Source organism: Pongo abelii, chromosome 2 (assembly GCF_028885655.2).
Source record: "Pongo abelii isolate AG06213 chromosome 2, NHGRI_mPonAbe1-v2.0_pri, whole genome shotgun sequence".
In the NCBI taxonomy this organism is placed as follows: domain Eukaryota; kingdom Metazoa; phylum Chordata; class Mammalia; order Primates; family Hominidae; genus Pongo; species Pongo abelii.
This window is the reverse complement of record NC_085928.1, coordinates 16,970,530-16,983,146: the sequence shown is the minus strand read 5'-3', so window position 1 is coordinate 16,983,146 and position 12,617 is coordinate 16,970,530. Positions and strand designations below refer to the sequence as shown.

General features: G+C 31.5%; 1 protein-coding gene across 6 annotated transcripts in view; it reads left to right on the top strand.

The window, feature by feature from the left end:
• The window catches only part of STXBP5L (syntaxin binding protein 5L), a 491,711-nt gene that overhangs the window by 197,344 nt on the left and 281,750 nt on the right, over positions 1-12,617 (top strand). For 5 of the 6 annotated variants that reach the window (XM_024244879.3, XM_024244878.3, XM_054551430.2 and 2 more), the window contains one exon: positions 11,549-11,632. In XM_024244879.3, coding sequence (XP_024100647.3) covers positions 11,549-11,632 — 84 coding nt within the window. Of the gene's footprint in view, positions 1-7,035; positions 7,133-11,548; positions 11,633-12,617 lie in introns of all 6 variants that reach the window. The other variant, XM_063721743.1, reaches the window with a different exon arrangement.

Genomic DNA, 12,617 nt, shown 5'->3' with positions numbered 1-12,617 from the left:
GGAATAAATTTTAAGAGATCTAATGTATTACAAGGTGATTATAGTTAATGATATATTGCACTGTTGAAGAATATAGAGCGTAGATGTTATGTGATCTTATCACAAAATGATAACTATGTGAGGTAATGCTTTTGTTAACTATAAGTTTAACCATTCCACAATGTATATATATTTCAAAATACTGTGTTATGTGTGATAAAAACATACAATGTTATCTGTCAATATAAAAGAAATAAACTTTTTAAAGACTGAAAAAATACCGAAATTGAAAGAAAAGTATGTTAAACAGCAATGCAATAGCAGAAGGAAGTGTGAAACTTAGGCCAGGCATGGTGTTTCACACCTGTAATCCCAGCACTTGTGAGGCCAAGCCGGGCAGATCACCTGAGATTGGGAGTTTGAGACTAGCCTGACCAACACAGAGAAACCCTGTCTCTACTAAAAATACAAAATTAGCTTGGGGTGGTGGCACATGCCTGTAATCCCAGCTATTCGGGAGGCTGAGGCAGGAGAATCGCTTGAACCCGGGAGGCAGAGGTTGCAGTGAGCTGAGATTGTGCCATTGCACTCCAGCTTGGTCAACAAGAGTGAAACTCTGTCTCAAAAAAAAAAAAAATGTAAAACTTATTGATAAGGGTAAATATACAAACAAATTCAGAATACTGTAGCATGAGATGATGATGGGTACATCACTTAATTCTATTAGGACAGTGCAAAAGTAATTGCAGTAAAGTAATTCAAAGGACACAATTATTAAAAATAACTATAACTGAAAATTATGTTAGAAGATACACCATATAAGTAGATGAAAATTATGACAACAATACTATAAAGTATGTGTCAGGGGAAGAGAAGTTTAAGTGTAGAGTTTTGGTATACTATTGAACTTAAGGTGTTATTGCTTAAAATAGAGCATTAGATTTTATGCAAGTCCTAAGGTAACCACACACACAAAGAATGCCTAAGAAGTTACACAAAATAAAAAGAAATCAAAGCATATCAATAAAAAACATAAAGGAAGACAGTAAGAGAGGAAAAGACAGACAAAAGAGTTATAAGACAAACAGAAAACAACTAACAAAATGGCAAATCATTCCCTGTCAATAATTATTTTAAATGTTAATGAATTGATCTCCCCAATCAAAAGATACAAAGTATCTGAATTGATTTAGAAAAATAAAAAATAAAAAACAAGACCCAACCATATGCTGTCTACAGTAAACTCCCTTTCCATTTAAGGATATATAAAGACTGAAAAAGATGTTTCATGCAAATGATAATTTATGCAAATAGTAAACAAAAGTGTGGAGGGATGTCTATTATTATTGCAGACACCATAGACTTTAAGTCAAAAATTATCATGAGACAAAGAAGGACAATAAAAAGGTCTATCCACCAAGAAGAAAATAATGATTATAAATATATACACATCTGATATCAGAGCACCTAAATATATAAGGCAAATATTGTCAGAACTGAAGGGAGAAATAGATAGTAATGCAATGATAGTAAGAGACTTCAGTACTCTGCTTTCAATAATAGACAGATTATTCAGATATATTAAAAGGAATCAGAGGGCTTCAATAACACTACAGACCAAATGGACTTAACATATATACAGAACTTTCCACCCAACAGCAGAAAGATATACATTTTTCTCAAGCACACATGGAATATTCTCCAGAATAGATAACATGTTAGGCCATGAAACAAACCTTAATACATTTAAGAAGATTGAAATGATACCAAGTATCCTTTCTGACCACAATGTAATAAAACTAGAAATCAATAGTGGAAGAAAACTCCAAAATGTACAAATATATAGAAATTAAACAATACATCCCTAAACAACCATTGCCTCAATAAGAAATCAAAAAAGAAATTAGAAAATATCTTGAGACAAACAAAAATGAAAACACACTCTATCAAAAATTATGGGATGCGGCAAAAGCAATACTAAGAGGGAAGTTCTAGCAATAAATGCTTACATTAAAAAATAAGAAAGACCTGCAAACTTACAACTTTACCTCAAGGAACTAGAAAAGGAAGAGCAAACTAAGCACAAATGTAGCGGAAGGAAGGAAATAAAGATTAGAGCAGAAATAAATGAAATGGATAAAAAAGAAAATCAACAAAACTGAGAGTTATTATTTGAAAAGATCAACAAAATTGACAAACTCAGCTACACTAAGTAAAAAAGATTTAAAATTCAAGTAAATAAAATCAGAAATGAAAGGAGAGATTTACAACTGATGCCACAGAAATAAGGATCATAAGAGACTAATAAGAACAGTTATATACCAACAAACTGTATAATCTAGAAGGATTGAGTAAATTCTTAGAAACATAAAACCGGCCAAGACAAACCATGAAGAAATAGAAAGTCTAAGAACTAGTATAGAGATTGAATTAGTAATGAAAAACCTCTTAGCGAGGAAAAGCTCAGGATGGCTTCACTAGTGAATTCTACCAAAAATTTGAAGAATTAACATCAGTCCTCAAATTAAAAAAAAAAAAAACTTGAAGAGGGGAAAACATTGTCATCAGCGTTACCCTGACACCAAAACTAGACCAATATATCACAAGAAAATAAAACTGTAGGTGAATATTCATGATGAAATAGATGCAAAAATCCTCAACAAAATACTGGCAAACTGAATCCAAGAGCACATTAAAATAATCATGCATCATGATCAAGTGGGATCTATCTCTGAAGTGCAAGGATTGTTCAACACATAATAATAACACTTTCTGATTTTAAGCTAAATTACAAGGCTACAATAATTAATATAGTATGACAATTGCATAAAAACAGACATATAGACCAATGGAACAGAATAGAGAGCCCAGAAATAATCCACACATATGTGGTCAACTGATCTTTGACAAGGGTGCCAAGAATACACAGTGTAGAAAGGATATTTTAAACAAGTGGTATTGAGAAAACTGGATATCCACATGTATAAGAATGTAATTAGACCTTTTGCATACATCTTACTAAAAACATCAATTCAAAATGGATTAAAGACTTAAACATAAGACCTTAAACTCTGAAATAAACATAAGACCTTAAACTCTGAAATATGTAGAAAAAACATAGAAGAAAAGCTTCATGACGCTGGTTTTGACAATGTCATGGCTCTATAAACATGACACTGAAAGTAACTACAATGAAAACAAAAATAAACATGTAGGACAAGGTCAAACTAAAAAGCTTCTGTATAGCAAAAGAAACAATCAACAGCGTGAAAACACAATGTAGAGAATAGGAGAAAATTTTTGCAAGCCATGTATCTGTAAAGGGTTAATCTGCAAAATACATAAGAAACTCATACAATTCAATAGTAAAAAAAAAAAAAAAAAAATCTAGTAACCCGATTTTAAAATGGGCTTAGGTCTTAAATAGACATTTCTCCAATGTCTATACTATAAAGTATGTGTCAGGGGAAGAGAAGTTTCAGTGTAGAGTTTTGGTATACTATTGAACTTAAGGTATTATCAGCTTAAAACAGAGCATTAGATTTTATGTAAGTCCTACGGTAACCACACACACAAAGAATGCCTAAGATCAGGTATATGGAAAAGTGCTTAATGTTATTAATCATTAGAGAAATGCAAATCAAAACCAAGAATAGATACTAGGATCATTATTATGTATATGTATTTTAAACCAAAAGACACCTTTTGATAAGGATGTGAAGATATTGGAACACTTGTATGGTGGGACTGCAAAATGCTTCAACCACTATGGAAAGCAGTGTGGAGGTTCCTCAAAAAATTAAAAATGAAACTACCTGTATAATACAGCAGTCCCCCTTCTGGATATTTATACAAAAGAATTGAAATCAAGATCTCAAAGAGAAATAAATCATAATACTTTTGGCAATAGCCAATATGTGGAAATGGCCTAAATGGCCATTGGCAGATGAATAAACAACATGTGGTTACCCAGCCGTTATTAGGGCGGAAGAGTATCCTCTCGTGTAGCTATAATACACATGGTATTTCTACAATGGAATACTTTTCAGCCTTAATAAATAAGGAAATTTTACAATATGTGACAACATGGATAAACCTGGAGGATATTATGTGAAGTGAAATGACCAGTCATAGAAAGACAAATTCTTCACCATTCAACTTATATCAGGTATCTAAAATAGTCATATATATAGAATCAAAGAGTGTAATGGTGGCTGATGGGCTGGGGGAGGTTGAAATGCAGAGATACTAATCAGTGAACTTAAAGTTTCAGTCAAGCAAGCTTGATTGATGTATAAACTTTAGAAATCTGCTGTGCAACATTGTATCTAGAGTCAACAGTAATGTACTATATATTTATAAATTTGTTAATAGGGTAGATCTCATGTTCAGTGTTCTTACTACAATAAAATAAAATATTAATGGAAAAAGCTTAAATAAAATATTAGGAGACAGAATCCCACCAGCACATTAAAAAATAATTCATTATGACTAGTGGTGTTTTACTCCAGGGATGCAAGGATAGGTACTATTACAAAATCCATCAATATAATTTATATCGCTAATAGGTCTAAGAACAAATGATTATCTTTATTGATGCTGAAAAAGTCTTTGAATAAAATTTAGCACCCATTGTATTTCCAATTTTGATAATCAGATCAGTCCTTCCACTGGCAGAATTCTATACTCTACAAAAATATAATTTAAAACATGTCATCAAATTATTTTCAGCAAACAAAATTTGCAGCAATTCATCAACATCAAATCTTCACTGAGGAAAAACCTAAAAGACTTGTTTAAGAAAATGAAAATGATCTATTATATAAGAACAGAGATGAAGAAAAGAATAAAGAACCACAAACATGCATTAAACTAAGGAAATATTTTATAAAAATAATAATGACTTCTTGGAGTGTAATATATTGAGAATTATGATACAAGTTGGGATGACGTTCACTAAATTTAATTGCCAATGTCTTTATGATGGTTAATTTTACACATCAAGCTGACTGGATTAAGGAATACTCAGAGAGTTGGTAAAACATTATTTTTAGTATGTCTGTGAAAGTGTTTCCAGAATAAATGACCATTTGAATTAGTAGACTGAGTGAAGAATATCTGCCCTCACCAATGTGAGTAGACATTATCCAGTTTATTGAGGTTAGGATAGAACAAAAAACACGAAAGATGAATTTGCTCTCTCTACTGGAACTGGGACATCTATCCTTTCCTGCTTTTGAATATCAGCTCAAGGTTCTCAGGACTTCAGACTCTTCTTAACCAGGCCTCTCCCACTTCTCTGGTTCTCAGGCCTTCAAACACAGACTAAATTACAATCCCAGTTTTCCTACTTCGTCAGCTTATAGAGAGCATATTGTGGAACTTCTAATCCTGCATAATTACATGAACCAATTTGCATAATAAATTCCTTCTTATATATCTATACAGATATATATATCCTATTGATTCTGTTTCTCTGGAGAACCCTAATACAGTCCTTATAATTTCCAGAAAGTAGCACAAGTACTAATTTACATTATAATTTGATAAGTCATGAAAAATTTTTATTCTGGTGGGTAACACTAAAAGAATAATAAATGTATGTATAATGGATAAGTTAATAGAGTGGAAAATTAGGATAAGAAAAAATTACTAACCAACTCCCTTCCCAAAAAAAGGGAGGACACATTAAACAAATGGGACAAATACAAGATAAGTAGGTAGCTTTGTTCTAAAATATGTCAGCAATTATATTAAATGTAAACTGACTAAATAGGCTAATTACCAGACAATAATTTGCAAACTGCTAAAACAACAATATGCCGTTACAAGAGATACACTTTCAACTTACAGATGTAGAAAAGTTTAATGCAAAACTGCAAAAGGATATAGTATGTAAACCATAACCAAAGAAAACTTGTGTAACCATACTAATATCAGAGGATATAGACTTTAAGGCAAAAACCTTTTTAAGGATATTTTATAATAGAAATTGGTTAATTCAGCAGAAGATGTAATAATCCTAAATTTGTATATGCCTAGTGATGACATAGATTTATAGTATACAGGTAGTGCTTACTTTGCATGGTACCATGTTAACTAAAACGTGCTTATCTGAATTGTGTTTTCATTTTGCATGGAATCATGATGCGTGTGTATGTATAATTTGATAGAACTAAAAAAATTTTAAAAATTGGACAGAACTAAAATGAAAAATACTTAAATCTACAATTGTAGTTGGAGATTTTAACAAACCTCTTCCAGTCACTGAGAAAACAAGCAAAGAAATAATTAGTGTGGATAAAGAAAACTAAAACCACACGATTAACAACTTAACCAAGTTGACACATATAATACATTATGTATATAGTACTAGCAGACCACACATTATTTTCAAGTGCTTATAGAGTATTTACCAAAGTTGTATATTTGCTGAACCAAAAAACATGCCAATAAATTTCAGAGGATTAAAAAATTAGAATATATTTTAAACAAAATTGCAATAACAACATGACATATCAAAAACTTGTGGAATGTAGCTAAAGCTGTGCCTCCAGGAAAATTTATAGTTTATATTGCATTTATTAAAAAGCGAAGAAAAGCTGAAAATCAGTGATCTTAATATCCAACCCAGTAAGCTAGATAAACAGTGCATTAAACCCAAAGAAAGTAGTAGAAAGATAACAATAAAGATATAATGGTTAATTTTGTGTGTCAACTTGACTGGGCCTTGAGGTGACCAAATATTGGTCAAACATCATTCTAAAGGTTTAGGTGAGGATGTTTTGGTTGAGATGAATATTTAAATCTGTAGACAGTAAAGCAGATTGCCATTCTTAATGTGAGTGGGTCTCATCAATCAGCTGAAGGCCTGAATAGAACAAAAAGGCTAACCCTCTTTCAAGTAAGAGAGAATTCTTCCTGCCTGACTGCTTTTGAACTGAGACATCAGCTTTTTCTTGCCTTTGGACTCTAACTGGAACATCGGCTCTTCCTGGTTCTTGAGCCTGCTGACCTTCAGCCTGGAACTATACCATTGGTTCTCCTGGTTCTCAGGTCTTCAGACTCAGACTGGCACACCATCAGCTCTCCTGGATCTCCCGCTTGCCAACTCACCCTGCAGATCTTGGGACTTGTCAGCCTTCATAATCACGTGAGCCAATTCCTCATAATAAATATCTTTTTCTATACATAGAAAAACATCTATTGGTTCTAATTTTTCGGAGAACCCTAATTCAAAAGATGAGAGTGGAAATTAAAAGAACAGAAAACAAAAATTTAGTACATTAGCAAAAGCAGTTCTTTGAAAATACTAACAAAATTGATGCATCTCTGGCAAGTCTGATCAAGAATGAAAGAGAAGGCACAAAAAATCACAACCAATTTATGCTCCCCCTAGTAGTACATTTGGTTTAACTTGTCAGAATCAGTCAATGCAATTCACAGAAATAAGGAGAAAAATATATGGTAATAAAAATAGCTAATAAGCAGCATTTAATAAAATTTACCTTCTCTTCATTATAAAAATCTCTTGGTACACTAGGGAAAGAAAGGAATTTCATTAATATGAACTTTGTTAATTTTCCCAAAGCTATGAAAACATCCTCCTTAATGATGAATTAATATAAATTTTCCTCCTGAAATGAGAAATGAGACAAAGATGGCTATGATTTATTCCTTTAATTTAACATTGTACAGCTATTCACAATATTGGTCATTAGATGAGAAGGAATTGGAACTCATATACATTTTGTGAGAATGAAAACATGCAGTGGTTGGTATAACCACTTTGGAAAACTGCTTGGCAGTATCTATTAAAGTTAAACATACTAATATCCTATGGATCAATATACATTTAACAGAAATGCATATATGTATTTACCAAAAGATATGTACAAGGTTGTTCATGGCAGTATTATTACATCAACTGTAAAATGAATAAATTAATTTGTGGTAGTGCCATAGCCAAACAATGAAATACTATTTTAATAATGAAATTAAATTAACTAATGCTACAAATATAATAGAAATAGAAGCAAGAAAGAGAGCAATATGTATTGTATAATTCTACCTGTCTAATTCAAAACAGGTAACAGTACCCTATAGTGTTAGAAGTCAGGATAGTGGTTATTTTTAGAGAAGAGAGTGGGAATATTAACTAGGTAAGAGTACGAAATAGGCTTCTGAATGGCTTGTATTGTTTTTCTTGTATTACTTGTCTTTCTATTGTATTCTTTAATGTGGATTGTAGTTTCATGGGTTTGTTTACTTCATCATAATTCATTAAATATACATCTATAATCTGTGTACATTATATATATTTCAACAAAAATATTTATTTTAAAATTAAAAACCTATTCCTAATAAAAGAAATGTATAACATATAAATCAATTTATACTTCTTTAAATGTCTCTCTCTCTCTCTTTCTATGCCCTCTCCCTCCCTCCCTCCCCAGAATTCAGGATCTTATTTAATGGGGAAACACTAGAGGCATAGCCACCAAAGTCAGGAAGAAGGCAAGGATGCTCAGCCTCTCTACTATTTTTAATACTCTAGGGTGATTTTTAGCAAAGCAGTTAGATAGATACAAACAATTAGAGACATACAAATTGGAAAAAAATAAAGTAGTCTCTATTTTAGATTATATGATAATATATCTGGAATGGCAAAGAGAATCAACCTTAAAATGAATACAAACAAAATAATTTAGAAAGATGTATACTAAAATCTAACTATAGAAATAATACCCTATTAGAAAAGGTAATGAAGAGAAGAACCCATATAAAATAGCAATAAGAAAGTTAAAATAACTAGGTATAAAATTAGCAAGAAAATCAATATGTGGAAAACTTTCAAACTTCCTAAAAGATATAAACGTATAGTTGAATAAATAAAAGGTGGTATCCTTTGCTCTTGAATAAGGTGGCTCATTATTTTTTCTTCTGCTTCCTGAGATTTACTTTTTTCTTTACTTTTCAAAGTCAAATGCTTATATCATTAAAACATTTTCAGTTTTTCTTCTCTACATACATATTTACAAAACCATAAAATTTCCTCTTAAGATTCATCTGTGTCTTGTGAGGCATTTTTGTTCAGTTCTATTTTATATATTTCATTATGATTTCTTCTTTGCTTATTAATTACCTACAGATATATTTTTTAGTTTTCAAAATATTTTTGTCATGACTTCTAATTTTATTTTACTGTGGTTAGAATATAATATCTACAATTTTGATTTTTTGGCATTTAACAATTAATTTGTTATTCACCAAATACCTATTTTTTTTCAGACACTAGTGTAGGTTCTAATGATATCATGGTGAAGAAGTAACCCTACTTCTTTGCCTTTATGGTACTTGCTTCTATTGTGAGAGACATTTTCTGTTTAAAAAATATGTATATATAATTTGTGGTTTGGGCATTGTTCCTGTTTTGGTGTGGTCAAATATTATTGCAGAGTGCTCTTATTTTTGTCTTGGTTCCTCATGGTCACAGAGTGGCCTTGTCTAATGTCTCCTGCATGTCAGGGGGATGCTTTTCTCTTTTCTAATTCTGTAACTGATTCTAATATCATGTTTTCTAAATCATAATCTTGTATACTTATCTCAACAGTTTATGGTGTTTTTGAGATTCAGTATGTTATATTTTGTGATTTACTGGGCCTATTGCTAGCAATATTTTATAAGCAAAGCAACTTTTGTCTTTCAGATATTTACTTTAATAAAATATAATAGTGTTTTAGGATATTATTTTATTAAATCTTGGGGCTCAAATTTAGAAAGATTATATTATTTATTTTATTGCTTAAGTTATATTTTCCAAACTTTTTAGGCTAATGAACCTCCTTGCCAATATCTCCTTGCCAAGAGTCTCATACACTCAATAAAACTGGTTTTATTGGCTGGGCATGGTGGCTCATGCCTGTAATCCCAGCACTTCGGGAGGCCAAGGGGGCAGATCACCTGAGGTCAGGAGTTCGAAACCAGCCTGGCCAACATGGTGAAACCCCATCTCTACTAAAAATACAAAAATTAGCCAGGTGTGGTGGCAGATGCCTGTAATCCCAGCTATTCAGGAGGCTGAGGCACAGAATCTCTTGAACCCAGGAGGCGGAGGTTGCAGTGAGCAGAGATTGTGCCACTGCACTCCACCCTGGGTGACAGAGTAAGACTCTGTCCTCTGTCTCAAAAAAAAAGGAAAGAAATTGGTTTCATTATTCATCATTTTCTCTTGTATGTAAAAAAAATCAATCTGAAGTTAAAATATATCTTAGTACACTTAGTACAGTCATATCAATTTTATTTTAAGAAATATTACTCAAATATGTATTTAGTTTCGACATTTTCACTTAGCAAGTCATATATGCCATTTACTTCACGTTAACATGTAAAAAGCTCAATTTTTTGTCAATTTTAACATTTATTGTGTGTGGTTTAATAACCAAGCATTTTTGTTATAGCTTCAAAAATAAATGTATATTGCTTTAATGAACTGATATTTGAAACCTTTTGTGTTTGTACTGCGAAAACTACTAGCTGGTTTATTTTTGTTATTTTTTGTGTCTCATTGTAAGATGTCGAGATAAGTGATAAGGTCTCAGGATGCTCTGCAGGCTTAGGTTATAACCACCACTATATTTTCTGTTCTTACCAATGGTTTTTTGAAGTTATTGATACATCTTTATGCAGTGTATAAGAATTTTCATCAGAGGAATACTACTAATGTATTTCAAGGAAATCATCTTAAGGCAAATCTGTCAGAAATATATCATTATTTTAACATTGGCTATTTTTATCCTTCGTCTTATTTTTTTTCCCTAACCAATGATAGGTTAAATTTTCTGTCATTGGTAACAATAAAATAGGAAGGATACAAATAATAATTGAGAATCATTTAACAGCAAAAGTTATCAGTATGGCTAGCATTGTTTAGCTTAATGACTGAGTCTTAAAGATGATCATATTATAATCACGATATGTTCTAAAATTCTTCTATTTTAAAGAAATAATATTTTATTAATTATCTTATTTATTGATTTTAAAATAAATATTAATCTTTTTAATGATGTGAATCTCTAGAATAACTTTATAATCTTCAGAGGGTTCATAAAACATCAGTTTAAAATATTGAATTCGGTCAAAGAGAAAATGGGATTTGGTAGAAGAAATTTGAAGCCAAATTTGAAGCCACATTTCTCAAGTGCATAGGACTGAATGGCATATACATAGTTCATTAATCTTATCCCATTTCATGTTTTATTTCATCTTCATTTTCTATCCCATTTTTCTTTTCTTCCAATTTTCATACTTATTTTATATCATGTCATATATATTTATATTCCTCCTTATTTCCTTTTTGAAATTAGGTGGTTTACTGGTAAGTGTTCATATTGAAGCAGAGTTTGCCATTTTTTAAATGTAGAAAACCTATATTCAAGTTCTAGAAAAATTTATTCTAAATAAGGTTGTGTTATGTGGTATGATTTTACTTTATTAACATTAAACTTTATTTGAAGCAAGTTAAAATTAATGCTAGAATTAAGAAAATGATTGTTCTAATGTTTTCCAGCTGCTAATAGGTTATGAAAATGGTACTGTAGTATTCTGGGACTTGAAATCTAAAAGAGCAGAACTGAGAGTTTATTATGATGAGGTAAGTGATTTCTACCGAAATGTTTGAAAGAGTATTGTGACGTTATGCCTGTTTACTACTTTTAAGCTTTGCACTTTACCAATATGTTTAGCCTTGGGAAGTTGCCTGATTCTGACCCAGTGCTTCACACTGTCTTTTAGTATTTGTGTAAGTTCTATCTCTAGATTTTTCTCTGAAGAGGAAATTCTGCCTTGACTGCCTATTTCGGGGCCCTCTTGTGGAATCTTATATACTTTGCATTTGTTAATAGATCCTGGCTTGTCAATCTTATATACTTGGGTGCCTGTCGCCTGTACTATATCCCCAACTTTGTCTCAACTGCTTTTCCTTTCTCTAGGCTCCATGCTACGTTGTGCCTCATTGTCCTTAAGGTCTCTAAAGACACTATTCACACCTTCCTTAGAAAATTCCTTTTCAGTGGCAAGAAGTTCAAGTCAGTTTGAAAGGTCTTGTCTTCTAATACTTGCCTTCTTAGAATAAAGAAAAATTTTGTAAATAGTAATACTTAATAAGTGATGAGATCTTAATAAGTGACACTTATTAAATGACAAGATCTTGAAGTAAGTTTTATTGTATGTAATTGAGACTTGATTAAGTTTGTATTTAGGGGAAGCAACAAACTCCTATTCATCAAGAAATAATCTCCCAGTTGACACTTCAGTTGTTCAAATATTAATTCCGGGCCATTAATTATTTTTCCATTCAGGAGAGGCTAATAAGAAGATGGTAAAACTGGGGGCAACAGATTAAAAGGGAAATTACCTTTTGTACCTGTAGAAACAAAGGTGATCATCTGTGCTATTAATTCAATTTGAAAATGGTGGGAGTAGGAAGAGATAGGGGGAAAATATATGTCAAAAATTTATGTCCAGTAAAACCTAATCTTATATAGGAAGAGTGCCAAATAATTTAAAGCAGCACTGAAATAATTAGAAAATGAAACACACACACACATTTATTTTAGAACACTTCCTCATTTTATCAT